The sequence below is a fragment of the Bombus vosnesenskii genome, unplaced genomic scaffold, assembly GCF_011952255.1.
Source record: "Bombus vosnesenskii isolate JDL3184/JDL3185 unplaced genomic scaffold, Bvos_JDL3184-5_v1.1 scf7180000013275, whole genome shotgun sequence".
NCBI classification, from domain to species: Eukaryota; Metazoa; Arthropoda; class Insecta; order Hymenoptera; family Apidae; genus Bombus; species Bombus vosnesenskii.
In genome coordinates this window covers 492436-515468 of record NW_022882933.1, presented here as the reverse complement: position 1 = coordinate 515468, position 23033 = coordinate 492436, and the positions used below count along the sequence as shown (strand labels likewise).

The window sequence follows — 23033 nt, the reverse complement described above, 5'->3', positions numbered from 1 at the left end:
TCAATTGCTTTTCCTATGATAGAGTAACTAAAATACTGGAGAAGGAAACGTTCCAATTTACTTGATATTTTGTAGAAGTTAAATAGCTCAGATGAAGTACAAGATATTACATTTAAGCCAGACGATGGAATATCTTGCTAGATATCGCAGGTATCAAATATATATTCTTTGAAAAGTTGCAAAGATATAAAGCGGAACATTATGTGGCAGGTCGTAGAATTTGTCTCAACAAATGCTATTGTATGATGAATAAAAAGGCATAGACTGTCATTTAAGAGAATTAGATTGACTTTTATAAGAATATTTTTTTGGTAACTTCAATCCCTTCTAAGGTATTCCACTGTTCTCACTTAAGTGTAACATACTGTATATATGTATATTGATATTTATTTGTGTTTGAAAATTCTCGAAAGGTATGATTGGGACATAAAAGCACATGGTTTTCTTGAAATGTAGTTTGCGATAACTCGAAGCACATAAGTACTGCACACTTAATATAAACACCTGTAATCGTTCAACATCTGCAACATGTTTCAGAACACTTAAAGAATTAGAAGCAATTAAATATCAGGATATCGAGGAACGACTTCTCCAATGATAATCACATATCGACTCTGCCATAGATCGTATAAATAAATCACGCAAATAAACACTAATTCTAAGATATTCTAAGAACATGTCGAATAGATATAGTTAGATATTGAACACCGATGCAAGATCAAGTTAGAAGTAGTTAAAAAAAAAACTCAAGGCAATCACATCGCCGCGAAGTTCCGTTCGGATTAGACTTGTAATAATTCACTCACAACAATAACCATCGAAAAAAAAGACACTTACATACCTCCAGAGAACTACATTCAAAACGACATCGATAGAAATATAATGTAAATAGTAATTTCGGTTGCAAAAGTACAAAAAAATGAGAAATAAAAGACAGACATCACACCAATAGGAGTTCAAAACACTAACAGTAGTCTACTTCGAAACCAATTAGTATCAGATTCAGATAAAATCACATAAATTAGCACAACGAACACGTTCATGATATACATATATTCTAATTTTGAATACGAAATTAAGAAGCTAAGGATATATATATATAAAAAAATGATCGAACGTTGTGCTGTTTGTTTCATATATTCGAACAAAGATTTGTTTTTCAATTAGAAACCTTGATATTCGAGTTTCTTAAATAACTAGGCCATGATGAATCATTTAACTTTATAACTTCCTTCTTCTAACTGATACATTAACACAGCTATGCCAATTCAAAAATACTATGTATGCCAAATTTGTACAATTATCGAAAATGATTCACGCGGCTTAAATGAGTATCGAAAGGAGGATTTCTGCGTTTAACCTTTAAATCGAATATTTCGCCAAACGTATACTCGTTACTTTCTGCATTTCTTAAATTATCAGATTGAGTACCATAAACCACTATTACTAGAAGTATGAAATCAAAATTGAATATTCAAAAATTTCATGTAATACTGTTCAAACAGATAGATTCAAGGTTATATTGATTTAAAGGCCATACGAAACCAACATACTCTTTGATCAATTTCGACTATATTGTCGTATTTTACTTAACCATGGGGAGAGGCTAAGATTAGACAAAAAAAAAAAAGAAAAGAAAGATACAAGGGAATGACACGTGGAAGACAATCTACATTCGGGGGATACATACTTGCTCTTCCAACCATTTGAACAGCTCGCACGCCTTTCCGGAATGTGGCCACTGCCCGAAGGGAGGAGAACCAGAGCTGTTAGTCGTTATACCAAAATAATGTGAACCTAAATACTGGGTGGAGGGGCAGGTGGTAACAGGTAAGGGGGAATTCACGCGTTGGTCTCCACCGATTTATCACGTAGTTTTATAAATATTCATAGATATCTCGAAGAAACTACATAATATAGTACTGTATATATTATAGTATACATTACTATATAATATACTGTATATTTATATTCATATTGTATATTATACTGTATATTATATTGTATGTTATACTATAATATAGTATATTATAGTATATTGCTATATACATTAGGATATAATTTACTGTAAAACGTGACAATCGATAAAGATGTGATCAACATTGTTGATTTAAAGCATCGTTGCTTTAAATCAAATTTCCGTCTGATATGGGGACTGGAGCACAGAGAATACACAGCAGGTACGTGGCCCATATTGAGTTTACACAGTGGCCGATGATATTCATTTAGTCAGAGATCGTATTCTCTTTCAGACTCGACTAAAATATTAAATATCACAATGTCGACGTTATTGTTGTGATGTCAGTGAATGATATCAAATATGCGCAACATGTGAGGGGAGAATGAAGTATTTTTAATCGGTGTGTTCGATAAACCCTGGGCATCGATTATCATCATCCGTGTAAATTTAGAACTAAAGGTGCTTACACCGGTGGCATTCACTTTGCAAGTATTTCACTTTTGGTTGGTTCGTTGTAAACTACAAATGTCACGGTTATAAGTACTTTTAAAATTCTCTTTTTCACACAGGATATATACACATATACAGGCACACCTATGCACACAGATACACTCACACAAATGCACCTAAGCGCGTATGATTCGCTTTCATTTCATATTAAAGGGACGCAGCAGTTTCATATGCAATTTCAAACACAACCTTCCCCACTATTGCAAATATATTTCCTCTGTTGAAACCATTTATATAATTCATAAAGATGTAGTTTGTTGCAATGATTCTGGTTAATTATTTTCAAATAATTCGTAAATTCTTAGATTTTCCAGATAATCCCATCCTGCTAACTTGTACTAAATGTATACATATATTATATGAAGTAGTAAGTAAAGCGTAGCTTTAATTCTATCTAGTGTTGGTTAGTTTTAAAATGTGAGGATAATAGGCGGAAGAAAGATATAAATATATATTTATCTAGCTGCTGGTTATAGAAAGATTACATGTGTATTTAAACTCAAGTCTATTTGAAATGCTGTTGTTTCAGTTAATCTGTCTAATCAGAAAACAAACATGTTTCTAATGTTTCGCATGCAGAAAGATAGAAGACGACAGTTCTGTGTTGAACAATGATGCAGAAATTGGAATGTGGAAGAAAATTCCTTTTATGAAAGAAAGAATAAACTCATTGGCCAGAAATTAAAGAACGAGAATATAGATTTGGTTATTGTTACGATAGAGATCGTTGTAGAATTTACAACCAATTGTACCTATAAGTAAAATGAATTCCTCTTTTTCTAAATAAATAAGTGTGAAAACTCAGTGACCAAAGATAAGAAGCAAGAGATACTGTTTGTTTAGGATATTTATCAATAATTGCAAGAGGAAAGTAACAAAGAAAAATATGTGGTTATAGTGCAATATATGTGTACTTGTTATCTCATTCGAGAAAGTAAATAGAATTTACGAACAGAATACAACAATTTATGAAAACAAAATTCTAAAGATAAAATTATCAAATAAAATTCCATCTTGGAAAGACAAAGAATTCCCTGCAATAAATGAATAAGTTTTTTTTGTAAAATGTTAAGAAGTGATACAAAAAGTGATGTTCTTTCATTTCTATGAATGGACCCATCTTACTAACTAAAACTTGTGAAAATTTTCAATTATGTTACTATAATACTGCATATTTTTAGTATACGAAAAATAGCCTCCAAAAATTGCAAAAAGAAATCTCAAACGATTTTACAGATATTTAACAAACTCCCCAATATTTAATCAACTCATATGTCAAACCAATCCGTAAATCGACAGATGCTCGATAAATTCATGATAATCCAGAAAATTGAGAGAACTGTTTAAAAAACGAAACAGTCACATTTAAATTGCAAACATAAGAAAAATAATGAAAAACAAGATTTGATATAAGCACACCGAACAACGGTAAAGAACGATAGTCATTGGCAAGCCTGAAACGAGCAAATGTTCTTTAATCAGTGAAAAGTAACAGCCAGGAACGTGTAGACACAGAATATACGATTTGATAGAACGTGCTTAGCAAAAATTAGCATATCTGCGAAAGCGACGTTTTCTTAGTGAGAACTGAAGCGATAAGTATTCGCATTAAACGCAATCCTGTACATATACGACGTGTGAACGATGTTCGTTCAACTTGAAATTGATGTTGCTGCTTCGTTCGAGAAACAATGATCGCCAAATATGTTAGCTCTAGCAAAAGCTCAGCGAGAAACAATACGAATCGAACGATGTCAAATTACAGAACGTTGAAACACAGGTATCGTGGAGTAAGTGCGTGTGACGGTGAATTACTTGGAACATCGAGATTTGCATTCGTTTGCATCACTTACGCCAGCTTACCTGGTTAAACGTAAATTCAACTGAGCTCTGATTGAGTCAATCGTTTCTTCGTTTAAAAATAAATATCGCGCGAGCACGCGAATAATATTTATATAAATATAATATAAATAATATCATCTAGTATAATAATATAATTTATATCAATAATATTTATATAAATATGCCAATTAGACTCTTATATTTATGTATCTTAGAGATTTGACTCAAACAGAGAGAATTTGTCAGAATAATGAATGTTTTTCGTGATACGTTGCCCCGGATCCGAATCTGTAATTTTCTTTCACGATTATTCTGACAAAATTGTAGATACGGTTCGACAAAGGATGTGCATTAGGATGAACAGGACGGCAAGGAAGGTACAAAGACGCGTACCGTCGAGGCAACTGCTGTAGGCAGTGTTTCCTTTCACCATGCCGGTCTGCATCATCATCATCCCCACATCTGTAAAAATCGAGCAGTCGGCCCGGACACATATTTGTCAGTAAACACGCAAGGATAGTCTACTGAAATAACTGGTAAATGGTTAAGGGAGGAGCGCCGGTTTAAAAAGGGGCTGGGCTAGGAACCAGAGATAACCGTATGTATTAGATTAAATTAAACATACAAGGGAATCCTACGAATTACTATTGAAACATTTGTACAGCGTGTTCTGGGGCGATGAAACGAAAATTTCATATAAATATAAATTCAAGCGTCTTATTTACCGTACTGCACTTCGTTGAAAATTGATTGTAGTTCTCAGGATTATTCCATGGTATTGTGACAAAGTAAACGGCTTTATCTCAACGCTTTAATGTTAAATTTAAAAGAGAATATCAAAAGAAAGCTTGTAAAAAGAGAAATAGCGAATAAAAATACAGCGTTCAAAGGAAACAGTCCAACTCAAGATTGCGCGACTGTAAGTGGAATAAGCGTCGCACCGTATAATGCCAGACGTATCCTCAACCTACAGTAGCGAGCGTAAGTAGAAGGAGCGTCGATCCGTATCATGTCAGACATGTCCTATAATCTGCAGTATTTCTTTTACATTGTCGAATTGGAAAAATATATTTTTCGTACTTTGAAGCAACACAAAATATAGATACAAATTTTTAACGTTGTATTATTATACGTATAATATTGTTATATATAATTATTATATAACAGTACTTCAGAGAAATCATCAGAAATCAAGTTGAATTTGATATCAAAATTTTCCCTATTTATACATTTATGGTCTTTTTCTCTCATCAATTTTTAACACAATTTCTTTTGTGAACCTACATTTATATGAAGTTTTCACTTTATTTCTGAGTGCAGAACATGTTGACAAAAACACGGCACATTACGAACTTCGGTAATACGTACATACTATATATATATTTTTTATATATCTTAGTTATATATATATATATAGTCATAATTCGTTGATTCATACGTGAGAATACATAAATGTGATAAAGATTATTCTATATATATACTTTATTTCCGTATCTTCGTTCTTAATCTTCACGTATGAATCCAAGAGTAACGGTGCTATATTATCATCTGCAAATTTCTTTTCAATTTCCACGATTTACCTATAGCCAGGACAAAGGATATTTAACAAGGTGTACAAAAATAAACTACAAAGCTCCTGAAATATTATTTACCTCCGATGTATTTCTCTCCACCCACAAATTTTCTAGCAATTGCCAAACGACATTAAACATGAACATTTCTGCGTAAAACCAGATAGCGGAAGAGTTCAATGAAAAAACGTTGATTGCCCAGGGTTTAAGATTTAACGTAATGAAAGTTGAATCTTGTACAGACCTTTCGTTCGGATGATTTCAGATGAACTGAATGGTACGTGTGAGTAATGATACGTTGTGTGACATCATGTGAACAAGTAGAGTTTACAGAGACTATGTTTACAACGAAATATCGATCCGTGGTTAATTTGCTGTATTTGTGAAGTTTCAGGTAAATTATTACCAAAATTATCACCAAAAAATACCTATGGAACTCGCTTTCGCAGAAAGCGAAACACACGTAGGTTACGTTTTTGATGATATAAGGTCGGAGTAGAAGCGCAGAAGATACGCGGGATTAATTTACGATCAATCGAACCTACCGACCGACAGAGTTTCATCAATGACAGCTGGCACATTGAAAGTTCTCACACGATCGAAGAGAAAATTTTTGTTTAAAGTAAACAGCGATAGTGATTTGAAGAATTGGAGAGAATAGAATAGAGATAAAACAGATAGACAGTACAGACAGACAGAAAATAGAGAGAGACAAAAAGAGGGGAGGGCAAAATTGAAGGATATATTTAACAGAGAAAGAGAGAGAAAATAGAGAGCGAGTGAACTTTTGTACGAAGCTGTCGTATCATCAAGGCGTAAAATAGTATTCGAATCGGAAACTAATCATGCATGCAAGGCGAGCGAGAAGGGCACACACTAGAGTGCAGACTAAATTTCCTCGATTGGCCAGGTGGACATGCGCCAACTGACAGAACTATAAAGGGGTTACATATCACGTGTGTGTCAGTGGTATTTCATTTTTCACGTCACGCTATTCGACTGGCAATCAAACAAAAAAACACATTTGTCGATTAATATCGAGCCTCGAACGATCAACAAATTTTCAATCGAAAGGCTCTTAAAAACTGTTCACGATCATCGCGCGAACGCTAGTGAACAGGCTTCTACACTCTTCGTAACTTCCAAAACCGAATCTTAAAAAATGTGCGCTTCGTTTGATTCAATAAAGAATTCCATATAGGATATCGAGTTTTCCAACACAACGAGAAAAATTGAAAGCACGAGAACGGAACGGAGAACCGTGAAAAACGAATAAATACCCAACTGTGGCATCGCAATCGCGTCGAACAGTGTCTCTGAATGAGGATTAAAGGTGCAATCATCTCATCGCCATTGTCATCGTCATAATCATCACCACCACCGCCTTGGCGTATATATGCAAGATAATGGTTAAAAAACTCGAAGGCATATATATGTACACATAATTAAGACACAAAAAGACAGAAATATGCAAAGAGGCAATGATTATAGACAAAGAAAAAGAGGGGACGAAGAATGAGAAAAAGATATTGGTATCAGGAGAAAATAAGTAAATAAATGGAAACAAATACAATATAAAAATCATAATAATTGTAGATAATAATTGTAGAGAAAATAAGATCGAAGAATTAAATTTCTTTTCTATTAACACATCAGTGACCGATAATTTTATCGAACACTCAAAATACCATAATATATAAAATATGACTCTGCGATTAAGATAAGATCAAGAATACGGAAAATTTAATTTGAAATATTATATGTTGTGTATGACTTATTGTTATTAACTAAAATAAATGCACGGAAATCGTTTCTTCCTCGGAGCCACTGATTATTGACTTGCATGGCTTTGTCTTAATATATTTATCGTAAAAATGTTCATATAACTTCGTTTTAAATTAAAATAGACAACAAAATATGTAATTAACTTTACACTACTACATTCTACAAGAGATGGTATATATGGCTTGTTATATTTTTACACAATTATCATACAATATTGATATACCATAGAAAAACGTCAGTGGTCGTCAATATGTTAATGAAGATAACAGATCAAAATAGTCTCAACAAAAATAAAAGAGATTTTTAAGAAAAGGAGAGATAGAAGGGAGAAAAATGAAGAAATGGGAAAGAAAAAATTATGGAAAGAAAAGAAGGAAGACATAAAGGAAATAGTCATAAACGAGATAGTAAAGACTAAGCGAGCGAGTGTGAGACGTTACCTAAGTCCCGGCCCCAGGAGCGCTGCTGCTGCCCCACTAGATCATATATCACAAGAGGATGGTCACAACCATGTCACTTTGTTAATTGTCGCGATAATTACTGCTACGGCTTTCAGTGGCAGAAGGACACAGAGAAAAAGAAAGAGGAAAGGGCGAAGGAATCATGGACAAAGAGAGCTTCCTGTGTGATTCGTCTGGTCTTATAACATTAGTCTTATGTAAAAGTCGTTAAAAAATCTCTCGTTTTTTCTTTTTCTTTTGCGAGTCACACGAAATTCCTTAGCTTGGATCCGCATTGCTGTAACTGATCTTCTATGGAAACTAAGATTCAATATCCTGGTGTGATTCGCAATATATAATATTCGATACATTTAGCGCGCTCTATGTACACAGAGTAATAAACGTTAATTATTACATATGTAATATAATGTAAAGTTCAATAGAACGGAGTTTCGATTAATAAGAAATTCGATAGCAGAGAATTTCAGCGAGAATTATAAATTTATCGGTAAGGGCTATCACTAGACTAGAAAGACTTACAATTTTTGCACTTGCACTTCTTGATCAGAGTTTCGTCTTTTATATCCTCGTGGCATGCTTTGCAATAGAACCACGCCCTGCAAATATATTTACAGTAATTAGTTACTTCGGAAAAATTTATGTACAGATTGTAAAATAAAGAATGGATCGAAAAGAAAGCTTCTCCAGTTTGGCTTAATTATTATTATTAATTGGCAAAATGAAACTTTAGCTAAAACTATATCTCCATGGATAAATTTCGTTTTAATTTATTTTATTCGCTGTTTTTATTATAGAACAATTCTCACCGTTTCACTTCGTCGGCAGATTGAGCAATGAAGAATCCCTGAGTATTTGCTACGATCTTGGCACCACGTGGATTAATTGATATCTTACTATCGCAGCCTCCTTCGCCCTTTATCTCGATTGCCAACAGCAACAGCTTCAACTTCGTGAAGCATAACCTAAGACGAAGCTTTGCATAATATTCTGTGTTCTTCAATAGTATATGTATCAAGAACGAAGTCATAGTTACTCTCTTTACTCATAGATAAGAAACATTACATATAGTATAGTGTTTTAAGGAGAAAATATATGTGCTTAACAAACAAAGCAAAGCATTTATATCGCAAACTAAACATTCAGCATTAAATTTTAATATTTTACATATTTCGAAGACAACTTAAATTCTATGGTGACTTGAAAGTACAAAGTAACATAATGTAGTGTATAGTATCATTTACGTTGGTCCAAATCGCAATAAATTCCATATTCTAAACATCAAACATAAAGAACAATATGAAGCACGATAGCTAATAGATAACTAAACGTATACGCACAATGTATTTATTAAATTATTATTTAACTGTTATACTTGAAATCATTTGTAAATATTTTAATCTAAAATTCAATTAAAATCCAATAACGTGACATGTAAGAAATACTGTAAAAAGAATATTATAGTCTAATTTTACGGATTTATAACTGTGAATCTTAATTAATATTTTACAGTCTAAGATTAAGTTGCCAAATTAACTGAACATTACTATTTATTTACATTTATTCTACTTGTATAAAAATTCTTACAGTATTTCCCGGAAAAGCAACTGCTATATAATGATTAATAGTACACGTTAGTCTAAAAGGATAATTACTAGCACGAAAACAAATCTTACCACAAAATATTCATACATAGATATTTTTGTCTACATTTATCACAAGCTTCCAAATACCACACATTTTCTTCAACGAACAATTCATTTCAAGTTTCTTCTCTATTGACTACTTGATTTAAATTTCGTTCCTTTTACACGAGTATTTAGAAACTTCTGACAAGTTGGTAAAAGTTTCACACGAATAGTATAGAATGTTGGTTATAGCGTGATTAAACACCCACAGCATTACAGAGCGCATCAAGTGCATATACTTTTACTTTGTGAAAAATTCCCCTAAAAACTTATTTGAAAATATACATTAATTTCTTTCCTAATATCGTGATATCAATGAATGTAAAACGCTCTATTCTGCCACCTCGGTAAGGAAAGAGACAGCAAAAGGGACATGCAAAAGCAAGCAGTGGAATAGATAGGTTGAGAAATATTAGATATATTCGAATCATGCGAAGACAGAAGAAGTCTAGTGCTGTCTAAACTAATTTGCTATAAAATATCCTACGCTAGTCGAAAACTCGGATAAGAGACCAACTAGTGTTGTTGTTGCCTTTAAGCGCAACGCGAATAATAAATGCTAAATGGCGCAATTATAATTAAGAGATGCCTAATATCTAATAATACTCGAGTTTAATAGATTATATTACGTATTCTGGCACACGCAAAATAAATCGTGACAAGACATCAGACATGTGCAAAACTAACAGATTTACGTTAGACTAGACCAATAAAACCCTAAGTACGCATATAGCAAGTGCTGAGTAAACTAACTTTTGAAAAATGGTGCGGTCTTGTTAATCAAGACTAGAAAATTCGTGTCAACCTAACATTCCAATATTTTTATCAAAATTCATAGTTTCATTGTAACTTGTAGTTGCAATGCATAACGATTAACCTTCATTCATTACACAAGTGGTATACACTCTGAAAATGTAAAAAATATAATTTCTTAATTAAGATAAATTACGTTATACGTATATTTTAGTTAACAATAAGAGTAACATTGTTAGGTTTAATTCCTCTGTTCGCAATATGCTTTAGGGATCAACTTAAGTTTATTATACTTATACGATTATTTAATTATTCATAAAAAGTCCTTATTAAAATATTTTAACTACGTTTCCATTGATCACTTCGATTCTTCATCATGTACAACTGAAATTATAAAGTATAAAACTGTTTCTTTTTTTCATTTCAATTTTAATATCATAGAGCTTTGATAATGTTCAGCATTAGTAATGGTGCATAGAATAAATGTAGTGCAAAAATCAGATAAAGGGATATAACTGTAACGAAGTATAAAGACCAACGCCTCTAAGGATTCAAAAATACTGTGTTACAATAGCAGCAAGAGTGTACATAAATCAATGACGATTTATATAATGAGTTAAATACTGAAATCTTTTCGTTGATAAATTTGTAGATCAAGAAATTTAACTTCGATGTTCGATAAGAGGAACATGAAATTGATTTTGACAAAGAAAAGAAGTTCGAATAAAGTAGCAGAGACTCTGTAAACGGAAACAGAAGACTTTGGACCAAAGAAAGGAAGTGCTAAGGGGTGACACGGAGAAGGGAAAAAGAAGAGATACTATAAAAGAAAAAAGGTAGAAAATGAAAGAAACTCGTGGAAGAAATATAAAGAGAAAAACACACAGCAGTTTCTAAAGAAGATGGTAAAGATCAGGTACAGAAAGGACATCTGAAGAATGGTAATGAAAGAAAGAACAGAATGGTGAAAGAGGAAGATAAAAAGGAAAAACGAAATAAGAAAGCGTACCAAGATGGAGGAGTAGAATAGCGACAGAAGAAATAGTAACTGGTATAGTAGAGATGTCTAGAAAAGAAATAAGAAAAGTACAAAGAAATAGGCAAAAATAAATTGGGAAAATGGTGACAGGATTAAAGAAGGAAAGAACGACTAATGTGAAATGAAGTAAATAATATACCAAACGAGGTGCTTGTATTTGGCAGCTAAATAGAAAAATCAAAGAGGATATATGATAATATATACACTGCTCAAAATAATTACATAGGTAATTATGAATCTTTCTATTGCTCTGGACAAATAAAAAAAAAATGAAGTCTTATATGCAGTTTGATATTTGTTATTTTTACGATACTAAACGTTGACTTTATAACAATATTGAAAAAAACAAATAGACTCAAAAAGTGAACATACAAATCAAGGTGAGGTAGGTAACGATTCTCCAATTGTTTTGAGCAGTAAAGAAGAGGAAGAAGGTGGTAAAGAATTGGATATAAAACAATACAGAATAGGCGTAAGGTATAAGAAATGTCAAAGAATAAGAATTAAAAAGAAATGTACTTAAAATAACTGATTGCTTTTTGTCGGCAAAATTCATTATATTGTTAATAGAATTTGTGTGTGTGTAGAATATATTAAGAAATGGCCTACTTGGGAAGTAAAACTGCGAACTCGTTCAGGATGTTTTCTATAATTCACGTGACGTGTTACACATTCAAAATTCGAGATTGAATGTATGCGACTGATATAAAGTAGAGAGCAGCAGGCATGCGTGTACAACGAACGTGTTTTGTTAAGAGAAGATTAGAACGCTACAACTAGGAACACACACTATAAGAAGAATAAAAATAGAAAGAAATCCCGTCTCCACCCCTAGAAGAAACTAATGCATAAAATGTCAAAAATATATACTAAGTGAAATTGAATTAATAGAATGAATAATAAATTTCGTTATTTTATATTGTACGAAGCTGTAAAGACGTCACTAAAAAAACAAAATACAATCTTATAGAAAGTATGCAGATTTCGTTAAATAAAATATTTTTTAATATCTACAATTTAAATAATATATTAACGAGCACATTTATCAATTAAACTTTAAACTTTCTAGATCTATTATATTTTCATACTATTACAGCTTTATATTTACCTTACCTATATATATATATATATATATATATTTGATACTATATATTTCACAAATTTATATTTTCAAACAAGATTTCTTTAATATTTTGAAAATTGCAAAAATATCATATCTTACTAGAGCAAACAAACGAACATTTACAAAACATTTACAATATTTGCAGAAATTTCCTTCTTTATAAAATATTTTCAAAAACTATCTATACTATTACTTTGTATGCTTTAGAAAGTAATATTTACATATCAAGATCTTAAAATATACACTTTTTCTAGTCGTCACGAAATCTGCATCGATCTGGCATTACTACTACTACAGTATAAAAAGGATTGGTGCAAAATTGTTCCAACAAATCGGTGGCAAATACCAGCGAGCTGGTTAAAACAAAAATAACAAACGTTATTATATCATAAAACGATTCTGCCCAACGTGGTGTGAAAATTTTCCAAAGATACATTCAAAATACCAAAAGTACCAAACAAAACAAAAACAAAAACTACGGCTAGCCAAAAGAGACTCCGGTAGAAGAAAAAACGTTTAAAGGATCAAAAAATAAAACTGAGGTGAGGGGTGACAAATTCTAATCGCGTACGAATATAATAGTATATATGTACACGTTCCACAACGGAGTATCAGAGAAGTACATTAAAAAAATGTGCGAGATCAACAATATAAACAGGCAGAGAAACAAAATCTCGCACTATAGTGTCATTTTATATGTGTGTATATGTTTTGTATATTTTATATATTGTTCTATACAGTGGCTCGTAAAAGTATTTCGATCATAGAAGACTTTCATGTATATACATATATTATGTCTGTTATAGAAAACATTTTGATATATCGTTAACACTGTAATATCACACGACTGTCATGATTACGTCGATAAAATTTAAAAGCAATTTCAAAATGTACATAGAAGAATGTACAAGACATTTACTGCTAATGTATATACAACAAAAAGTTAGTATAGAAATGAACAGTCATCTTGAACATATAATAAGTCTTAAAAATGATTCTATTGAATATTCATTAAATACTTTTGATTTTTGTGAAATATATACTTGCACAAAATTCAGATTCTTTCCAAAGAATACTACCAATATAATCATGATAATCATATCTGATTACGGTATTTACAAAATGTTCAAATGTCTTATATAATGCACATAATGTATTCATAAAGAGTTCTCATAAGCGTTCGAATACTTTCGTAAACCACTGTACGTACACATGTGTAATCTGTATAAGAATCGGTAAAAATTGATGAACGTATCGTTACGTTTACTATGTCCGATGCTACATGTTCGTATATAAGTAACGTATAATATGTTTGTGTATGCATGATGTTGTCGATATTGACATGTACTGCAAATGTATGACAACCAATGGCAGCGAGAACTTACTCGCTGGCTTGGGGAAATGTCATCCCGGTAAAGGACGGGGAGAGGGTTTCCGTGTACATCTCGCAGCCCGTGCCCTGCAGGTAATCATTCTGCCACGCCTGAGTATCCGGCGACTGAAACACCAACCAATCAAGCCCCACGTCATCAAACCTTTCAAAATCTACTAGATACTGACTGAGACCTGACACGAGGAGGGACGCTGACCCGTGGTCTGCATCTCGTCGTGCAGGCAAACAAGGTTGAATACATTGTTTCGCACGATTATTATCACGTCATGTCAATACGCCAGATTTATAATTTCTCGAGCAAATGAATTCATCGATAACAAAGACGATACGAAGTTGCAAAGGAACGGTCTAATTATCTTAGCTTTCTGGAAAAAAAGTTCGATTAACAGGTTTAATATAATATTCTACGAAATCTAGCTACATTTCTTTTTTTCATATGACCTGTATGTAATTTGTAATATTTGAAGTGTGTTTTATTTCTTCGTGTTTTTCTTGATGGGCAGCAAAGATGGGAAGAGAAGTTGTTTTGCGCTGAAATTTTGTGTTTCGTTGATCCTCGCTGGATATATTCCAAATAAAATGAAATATGAACGTAGAACTAACATTATCCTCCATAATTCGTGACAGATTATGATGCACAGTTCGATCGTGTACGATCTTTGTTAAAATATAGCTCCTCGTAAATTGTACACCTAACCGCAATTACGTTGATTGATTGCAAGTCATCTGTCGCTCGTGATAGGCCGACATTGGCGATTGAATCGTTTGTAGTATTATAAGCACCATTTTATACACGATTGAGCCCTAAAACCCGTTAGCAACAAACAGCGCTCTTTTTACCGACACGACGCGTAGAAAATTCTGTTGATGTGTAAGTACCTTCGATCCTGAAGCATAAAATTGTCTTTCAAGACTGATCGAATCACTAGCGAAATCGAGATTACACCTACTAGCTATAGTTCCTAATGCTTACCTATCATCCAGTTGCCGTTAATGTTCGTTGTTGTTGCAAATTTTCATTGTACGTGCGATAAATTTTCGAATCGGACGATACCATGGAATATTAATCTTAATAAGGAATAAAATATTCATAAATGTAAGATATGAGTTAGGTTTGATGAAAATTCTCCAAATATAAGAAACAACTTTCAATTCGGGATGATTATTTGCAAAACCGTACCCTTTATGTATCCGTATTAAGGGATCAAATTTTTCCATACCAAATATATTTCGTCGTTTGCTTTCTGAAAACTTCAGCACTGATCATGTATTCTGATTTGAATAAAACTAAGAAATTTTCGGAAGCGACGGAGTTGTTTAATTTGGCTTTGGAGTGGTTCATATATTTAATCTAACGTTTACGATACTTAGATACGTTTTTGACTTTTCGGAAAAAGGTTACCACATAATAAAAAGCTTTCCGTAATTACAGATTCGTTCCAATAGTCGTCGCATTTGTACAAGAACTGGATACGATCAGTTATTTAAAATGATGATATATACGCACGCTTCAATGTTCTTTCAAATTTCCAGATTCCAGTTGTTATTCTAGCTTAGAAAATAAATAAAGTTTACTCTGTGGAATTTCCTAACTAACTTTGATCCCTGATTTATATCTTGAATCGCATTCTTCATACTAGACAAGAAGAAAAAGGAACAGAATAACATCTATTTATTTCTTCGACCACTTAAAATTATTTTAAAGAGAAACGTTTGATTTGTCGTATCCTTTTAGTCCATGGTACCCGATCGAATTCATATTACACGTAAAACTTACAGAAAAAGAGTGAAAAATACAGAAACGTTACTGAAGCGATTAGAGGTGGCTTACATCGATTAGGTGTAGAGCACAGATACGTACTGTACAATATACAGTTAATACGTTCATTTAGTATAGATACAGATATAGATATAAATATATAGATATAATCCATATAATGTATATAGCGGAGTGGAGCGTAGTGAAAGACATAGGCGAGGCGAAGCTTTATCCCTTTTTTTTCTTTCCGATTCAAGAGACTGTGAACCTTTCTCGAGTGATTCCGCCATCGTTACGTGGGTACAAAAAGAGCGCGAACTGGTCGACCGAATCCATGTTGCTCTGAGACAGGGATTGCTGCGGTGAGAATTCTTCAACCAACTATACGTGCTTTTCTGAGAGGCTTTTTTTAGCCGAGCCATTCCAGATTCTACGTTCATTAAAGTGAATACTCCGCGAGAAAGGAGAATATTTACGGAGCCAAGAAACCTTCACAACTAAAAGTCCATTGGTATCTTCGACTACCGCCGTGAACATCCTGTTATCTGTATCTTTTGATAAAGCTACGACCCTCAACTTCTTAAGAAAAATTTTTAATATTTATATTACATGATATTAATATTATATTTTAGTAATATTATTTCGATAGAAAGCTTGGATCAAATAAAAGTTACTGTTCTTGTTAATTATTTAAGACAGGAACAGAATTGTTATCAAGAATACGAAAACTCGAAGCCAAAGAAATATGTGAAAGATATATGAAACGAGTAACATGTTACATTATATATTTTTCAAATTTATCTTAAGCGATTGAAACTAGCTGTTGATTGTATCTTGTAGGTTTTGTTCGATTTTAATATACCATGAGGTAGTTAACTGATTTAATTTTTAACAATTTAAACAAATTTAAAAAACCGTCTAATTATTTTTACTGTTATGGAGAATTCATTTAACGAATTTAGTCGTAAGCATGGAACCCTATATTTGAAAATGCAGTTACGTGCGTAAAAATTTGTAATACCGTTTCGATATACATACTGTAAGAAAATATAAGAATTTCTGAATAAGCATTATCAATATGTTTTTAGGAAAATAAGTACCTTAATTCGAGCCCTCGTTAAAAAATCATAGCAATGTGTAACGTAACAGAAACTATGAAAATACGATATGAAACAACGAAACTACATATTTTTCGAATTTGGCAAATTATCGGAAGTGCTACTCGATCACTTCTCGGTATATTAGTAATTAATTATAGCAAAAATAATTCAAATTCAAAAATAATTCAAAAGAAATAAAGAAGAATTAATCAGATCTAATATAAACTGATAAAATAGTTATCGTATTTAGTGAGTTGTTAATAGAATACGGAGAAATATAATTATACAACGACTCCACACAAACGAGCGGAACCACAGAATCTCGTCTCTTGAATCAGATATGCAGGTATCTGTTGGATGTTGGATTGGTCATGGACTTACTCAGTGGCTTTGGCAAAGGGCATTCCAATGAAGGTAGGGCTCAGTGTTTCGGTGTACATCTCCATTCCAGTTCCACGCAGGTAGTCATTCTGCCAAGCCTGCATATCGGGTGACTGGTACCAATCAACCAACCATTTCTAAATTACACACGCTCCTATGCATGTACGGATTCGCGCGTTTGCTCACAGTGACACAAAAATTTCACATCTTGATATTTCGTTCTTTATTCAATTTGCGTATATTTCGTATTCGAATTGGAACTCGACATAGCCAGAAGATAATAATTTTCCAACAATAAACATAGTGTCTAATATATTTTTGAAGACTATGAATGTGGAAATAGAAAATAACGTTGTTGCCGATCATCGGTTATATAAAATCATGAAATAAGAAGCGATAAGGATCACGGGATCACTGTGAACAATTTAACAGTGAAAAACCTAAGGAACCTTGTTCACACATGCATAGATGAAAAAATCGGCAGATTTTCAGTCTGTCGTCCGTAGAACGACATTCTACTGACCGTCTTGAAGGAACGCATGGCGAAGAGATTGGCCATCATCGTGCTGAAACCCGGCGCTAGACAGGACTGTGCGATGAAACCCAGCTTTAATTCAGCTAGGCAAATCACGTCGTCGCCCTGTTTCCAGTCCCATGATGGAATGTTTAATAAGTAGGCCTACAATGGAAAATTATAAATCACCGTAGTAATGTTTGCCATGCACCGTGCTTTTGTAGGATTTAATAAGTTTAACATTTATTTTAACATAGTTGTACAATTTGAGCTGTCATGAATTCTGATCGTGCAAGGCTATGTAGCTCGGTGGCATCATTTTTAAAGACAATTGTTATTTAAAATTAAGGAACTATCAATATTTTTCAGAGAAATTTTATAAATTTACAACAGCGTACTTTTGGAAACTTGAATGACTTTTTGGAAAATATACGCTCAAAAATTTGGGCTTGATTCTAATATTGAAAGTTTATAAAAAGAAAACAAAACTGAAAATAATGTAGCTCGCCAAATGTTACTAGAACACTAGTATCAATGTACCCGTTGGATACAGAAGATAGAAAAAAAAGATATAAAGTATGTTCGCAGATACAGAGGATACAAGAAGAATACCAATAATTACTATACACAAGAAGTGCTGCAGGCCAGAGCTTTCGTGAGTACCTCGACTTTTGTGGTCATACCTCACAGCTACGCTCCGCCCCCAGCTCGCTCATCAGGGGGTGGCGAGCTAGATAAATTGCACTGTTGGCTTTTAATCGATTCATTCGGAAAAGGTGTTGAGATTACAGTCTCGATTCTTTCGACCTTAAGAAATTTTATTTTCCAGCCTTCTCTTCTCGATATCAAATAATATAAATACAAATTAAGCAAACTACATACAAAAATAAGAAACATTTCAACTATCACTAAAAAAGGAAAGAGAAACTAATTGCAAACGCAACTTTACCTTTGTCGTACTAAAATTCGCTTAAAAATGAAAGTTTATCTAACGTGGTAGATTAGAAAGTATAAAGTATCTTCGTAAGTTTTCCATAAATTTCCATCGTCCAAAGTTTAATTAAAATACTAAAATACGTCATCACGATGAACATTTTAATAATGTTCAAACAAAGACGTTATATAGTTGAGACAGGAACATGAATTATGAATTATCAAACGATTCGTAGAAGAAATACCTTGTTGTGATATTGCATTAATTGAATGATAACGCGAATGTCATCCGAGTAATTCTTGATGGAGATGACACGCATGATGTTTGCCGCGTCTTCCGCATCTGGATCTTGACAGTACTTGTTCGCCAGTACCAAACACGCATCTGCCTCGTGGACCTAAAAAGGATCGAACCATTTTGTTCTACGTTGCTTTTTTAACGGAACAATGAATCGAAGAAGGTGTATACGTATTTTGGGATGGGGTCGATGGTCAGAAAGCAATTGCAAAATAGAAACTGCTTTTGAACAAATTTGAAACTAAGAAATCGTAGCGAAAGAAAATCGTAGCGCAAAACTTAGTCTGTTTGATCGGTTTTATTCAATGCGAGTATAGCAATTATATAGATAATATCAAATGTTCAATATATTGCTTTCGAATCTGGAATACAACCTAATGAATGTTCAATAATTAGGGAATAATTAAAAAAGTAAAATCCGCCATGTGAGCGGTATAATGTGGTTTTCTAATCAAGTAAAATGTGTCGGGGTAGAAATGAAGGAAGGAAGACAAAAAGAGCATGGAACAACTAATCTCTGATCACATTGAGTATGCAGGAATATGCAGCTACGTCTCAAAATTTCGTTGTAAGCGTTAACTAGCAAATGGTACTATGCGTCGTAGACACGTGGGAATAGATGCACTTTTTCAAAAATCGACGTGCTTATATTTAGAAAAGAATCTTCAAAAATGAATATATTTTGTTAAGAATTTTTATTGATATCTTATTAATATTGTATATTAGACTGAAGATTTTTATGCATTTATAGGAAATTTAAAAGTACAAAAATGTGTAGAATTTACACAATATGCAAGAATATATAAAATACTGAAAATACTCATTTCAACATTTCAAAATATGAGTTTACATAGATATTCGAGCGCAATCTAAGTATGATATTATACAAATATAATTGCACGTACCTCCGACGCATTTTAAAAACAATAACAAAGTAGGAAAGCAAATTGTTGCGACATTCCTTAAATACATGTGAATCAAACGACGAATCGCTAAAATTCATGGTATCAAAGTAGTGTCAACATGCTTATCTACTAATCTGATGTAAATTTAATCGTTGTAAAAGAAATATTGTACAAATAGCCAAGCATACTATTCTGTCATTTTTTTTTCTTAATGCAGAATCTATATGATATACTTAATAGATAATCGTGACTCACTGTTATAATGGAAAACTAAGTCTCTAACAGAAAGTAAATTCTTAGAAAGTATAATTATTCACTTAAACTCCATTCACAAGCACTTACCCACCTGGATTGACACGTAGACACGACATGGTTGTTATCCAAAGGTAGTAAACAACCGTCGAGAGAGTCTTTTTCACGCAATTTGACGCAGACGACAGAACGTATGCATGTTAACACGCGTTAGAAGAGACTAAGAATATTTCCTTTACGAGATCGAACATTTTTTGCTGATCCCTGGCGAAATTTGATCAAAGAATCGAATTTAATTGCAACGATACATTGTACGGAAGATGTTCAAAATGTTAATGTCCGTTACGAAACTTTTACCACGAACGTTCGTGAAGTATCGTGTATGTTTGTTCGATTAAACTTGTACGAGCTATTACATATTGACGGAACACGAAAGCAGATGACAGCATAGAAAGCGCGTCAAAGGGATTCCATGAAACATCGTCAATGTGCACAGAAGGGAACATACAGGCAACAACCATTTTGGAACAACAACATTTGTCCTTTCGCAGAATGTCAATTTTCGAACGACTACTAATTATTAGAAGCAGCAACCATGACACTATATCCTCGTACTTTTTGTGATTAATAATATGACGATGACTAAAGCAGCATCTAGAATACAACATGTCTCGTTTTAACTATCATTCACATAATAAAGTAGGGACCAAATGAGGGATGGTTCTAATTAACCTCCGATTTTTTTTTTTATGTGAGTGTTTTTATGAATGTAACAGAAACATCATTCAATTCTACATTTTCCAAAAATTAGTCTATTAAATTTCCAAAAATTAGTCTTATTTTAAAACATTTGATATTTTCATAGAAAAATATTCAAGAATTTAAGAAATCAAATACCATTGACGAGAGTTTGAAAATATCACGTGTTAAACTTCATACGTTGTTACATACGTTATTAAGAAGTAAGATGGTTTCCATTATCTTAGAAAAAAACATAAAATCAGATAAATGGAGGAAACGAAATGATGTAACGAATGTTAGAATCTTCCGACTGACCATAAAGTTCGGAGTAAAATTACAAATGGTTTGGGAATGTCAATGATACTGAAAATGTAATATTTATAAATAAGAAAATGGGTAAAGGGAGTTAAGTGTTAAAGAAAGTTCGTAAACAATGGAACTTTTAACACACATTGTCAAGAGGCATAAAGTTCAAAGTACAAGTATAATACTACGTCATGGAAGCTGCTACGACACAAACGGAGGAATACGGCAATTCGATGATCCTGTGGATGTTGATCACAAAGATGTATATCTATGTACATATATATATATATATATATGTATATATATGTATGTATGATATGACCAATTAATCTAAAAACAGTGGAACATTTTTGAGGCAATTGAAAATACATAAAAGTTCTTCACAACGAAATATCAGAAAGAAATTTCATAGAATTAGTCCTTTTAAATGCAGTGACTTTATATCCTATAGACAAATTTTACAGTGTCTCGAATAGGACACCGTATATATTGTTATAAGTAGTCGTGAATAAATTACGGCTTTTTTGCGGCATTGAAATCCATTTCATTGAAGTCCATTTTATACATTTTCTACATAAACTTTTTCATAATTTTATTTTTATATTAGTTTCCCGCGCAGAATCGAGAAATCTCGGCTAATATTGACTAAACATCAACTACTTTTAATTACACGCCTCGGTAAATGTCGAAAGTTCAGTACCAATAATCGGTATTTTTTATTTTATTATTTAACCTATGCTTATGTAGGTAAAGGAGGTCACTTTCATAAAATAATTCTAACTAAAGTTCAGGCAATTTGTAGATACTATGAACAAACATTAAATAAAAAATGAATCATAAAAATTGTCCTCGTTGTTATTATCATAAACTGACCCAGAAAATAGAATAGGTTACAGATTGAATGCTTTTCGCCAACGATACGTAGCCCAATTTTCAACAATTTTGTTACTACTGTGGTCAGATTATACACACAGATTATATATATGTGCACAGTGGCATTCGCCAAATAATACACAAGTTGATACAAGTCGGTGTAATTATTATAGGTTTTGTCTTGCATGTTCAGAAGAGATAGGGAATCGAGGATTATTATTTGATTTGAACAATTAGAGTATCAGACTCACCTTGACCCTTTGCAGATCAATGGGGTTCATGATGGTCCCCTGAAAGAACTCCACGGTGGTGAAGTGCCGTTTGAATAGTCCCTCCAGCTCGAGATCTGGTGGTTTCCTAAATGGCACGGGCCCGACAAAATGATACGTTTCTTTTCATAAATAATGTTCACCTCAGATATCGGTGGACGCCTTTTTTGCGAGATTTCTCGCTGAGTAGGCCGCCAGAGATGGGCGGAGATTCGACTTATAATGTAAGTGGTATAAACGTAATAATGCTGTCGTGTTTGTCAGACCTTCGAGGAACAGCAGCCATCTAAGCTTCTAAAGGCTTTATCGATACATTATCTACGTTTCATCATTTGAAAAAAAAGAGAAATTAAGTACACTTCCTCGGAAGTCAAGGATATACGATATATATATATATATATATATATATATATATATATATATATATATATATATATATATATCATGTAGTATAATAGATCTAAGTAAGTCTCTACTGCACGCTGATTCGGCTCCATAGCTCATTACAGCATACCATGCAGTCACAAGCAATTGCTTTCTACGTATAAATCGTACATATATGCGTGTAGTATGTACATAC

General features: G+C 32.9%; 1 protein-coding gene across 50 annotated transcripts in view; it reads right to left on the bottom strand.

The window, feature by feature from the left end:
- The window catches only part of LOC117231902 (calcium-activated potassium channel slowpoke), a 105406-nt gene that overhangs the window by 19658 nt on the left and 62715 nt on the right, over positions 1-23033 (bottom strand). For 10 of the 50 annotated variants that reach the window (XM_033490786.1, XM_033490794.1, XM_033490797.1 and 7 more), the window contains exons 8-16: positions 22436-22541; positions 19055-19207; positions 17886-18041; positions 14115-14227; positions 8936-9091; positions 8649-8725; positions 8109-8144; positions 4706-4774; positions 1691-1741 (exon numbers count right to left, since the gene is read on the bottom strand). In XM_033490786.1, the coding sequence (XP_033346677.1) occupies positions 1691-1741; positions 4706-4774; positions 8109-8144; positions 8649-8725; positions 8936-9091; positions 14115-14227; positions 17886-18041; positions 19055-19207; positions 22436-22541 (917 nt within the window). Of the gene's footprint in view, positions 1-1690; positions 1742-4705; positions 4775-8108; positions 8145-8648; positions 8726-8935; positions 9092-14114; positions 14228-17362; positions 17476-17885; positions 18042-19054; positions 19208-22435; positions 22542-23033 lie in introns of all 50 variants that reach the window. The other 40 variants (XM_033490805.1, XM_033490832.1, XM_033490807.1 and 37 more) reach the window with 16 other exon arrangements.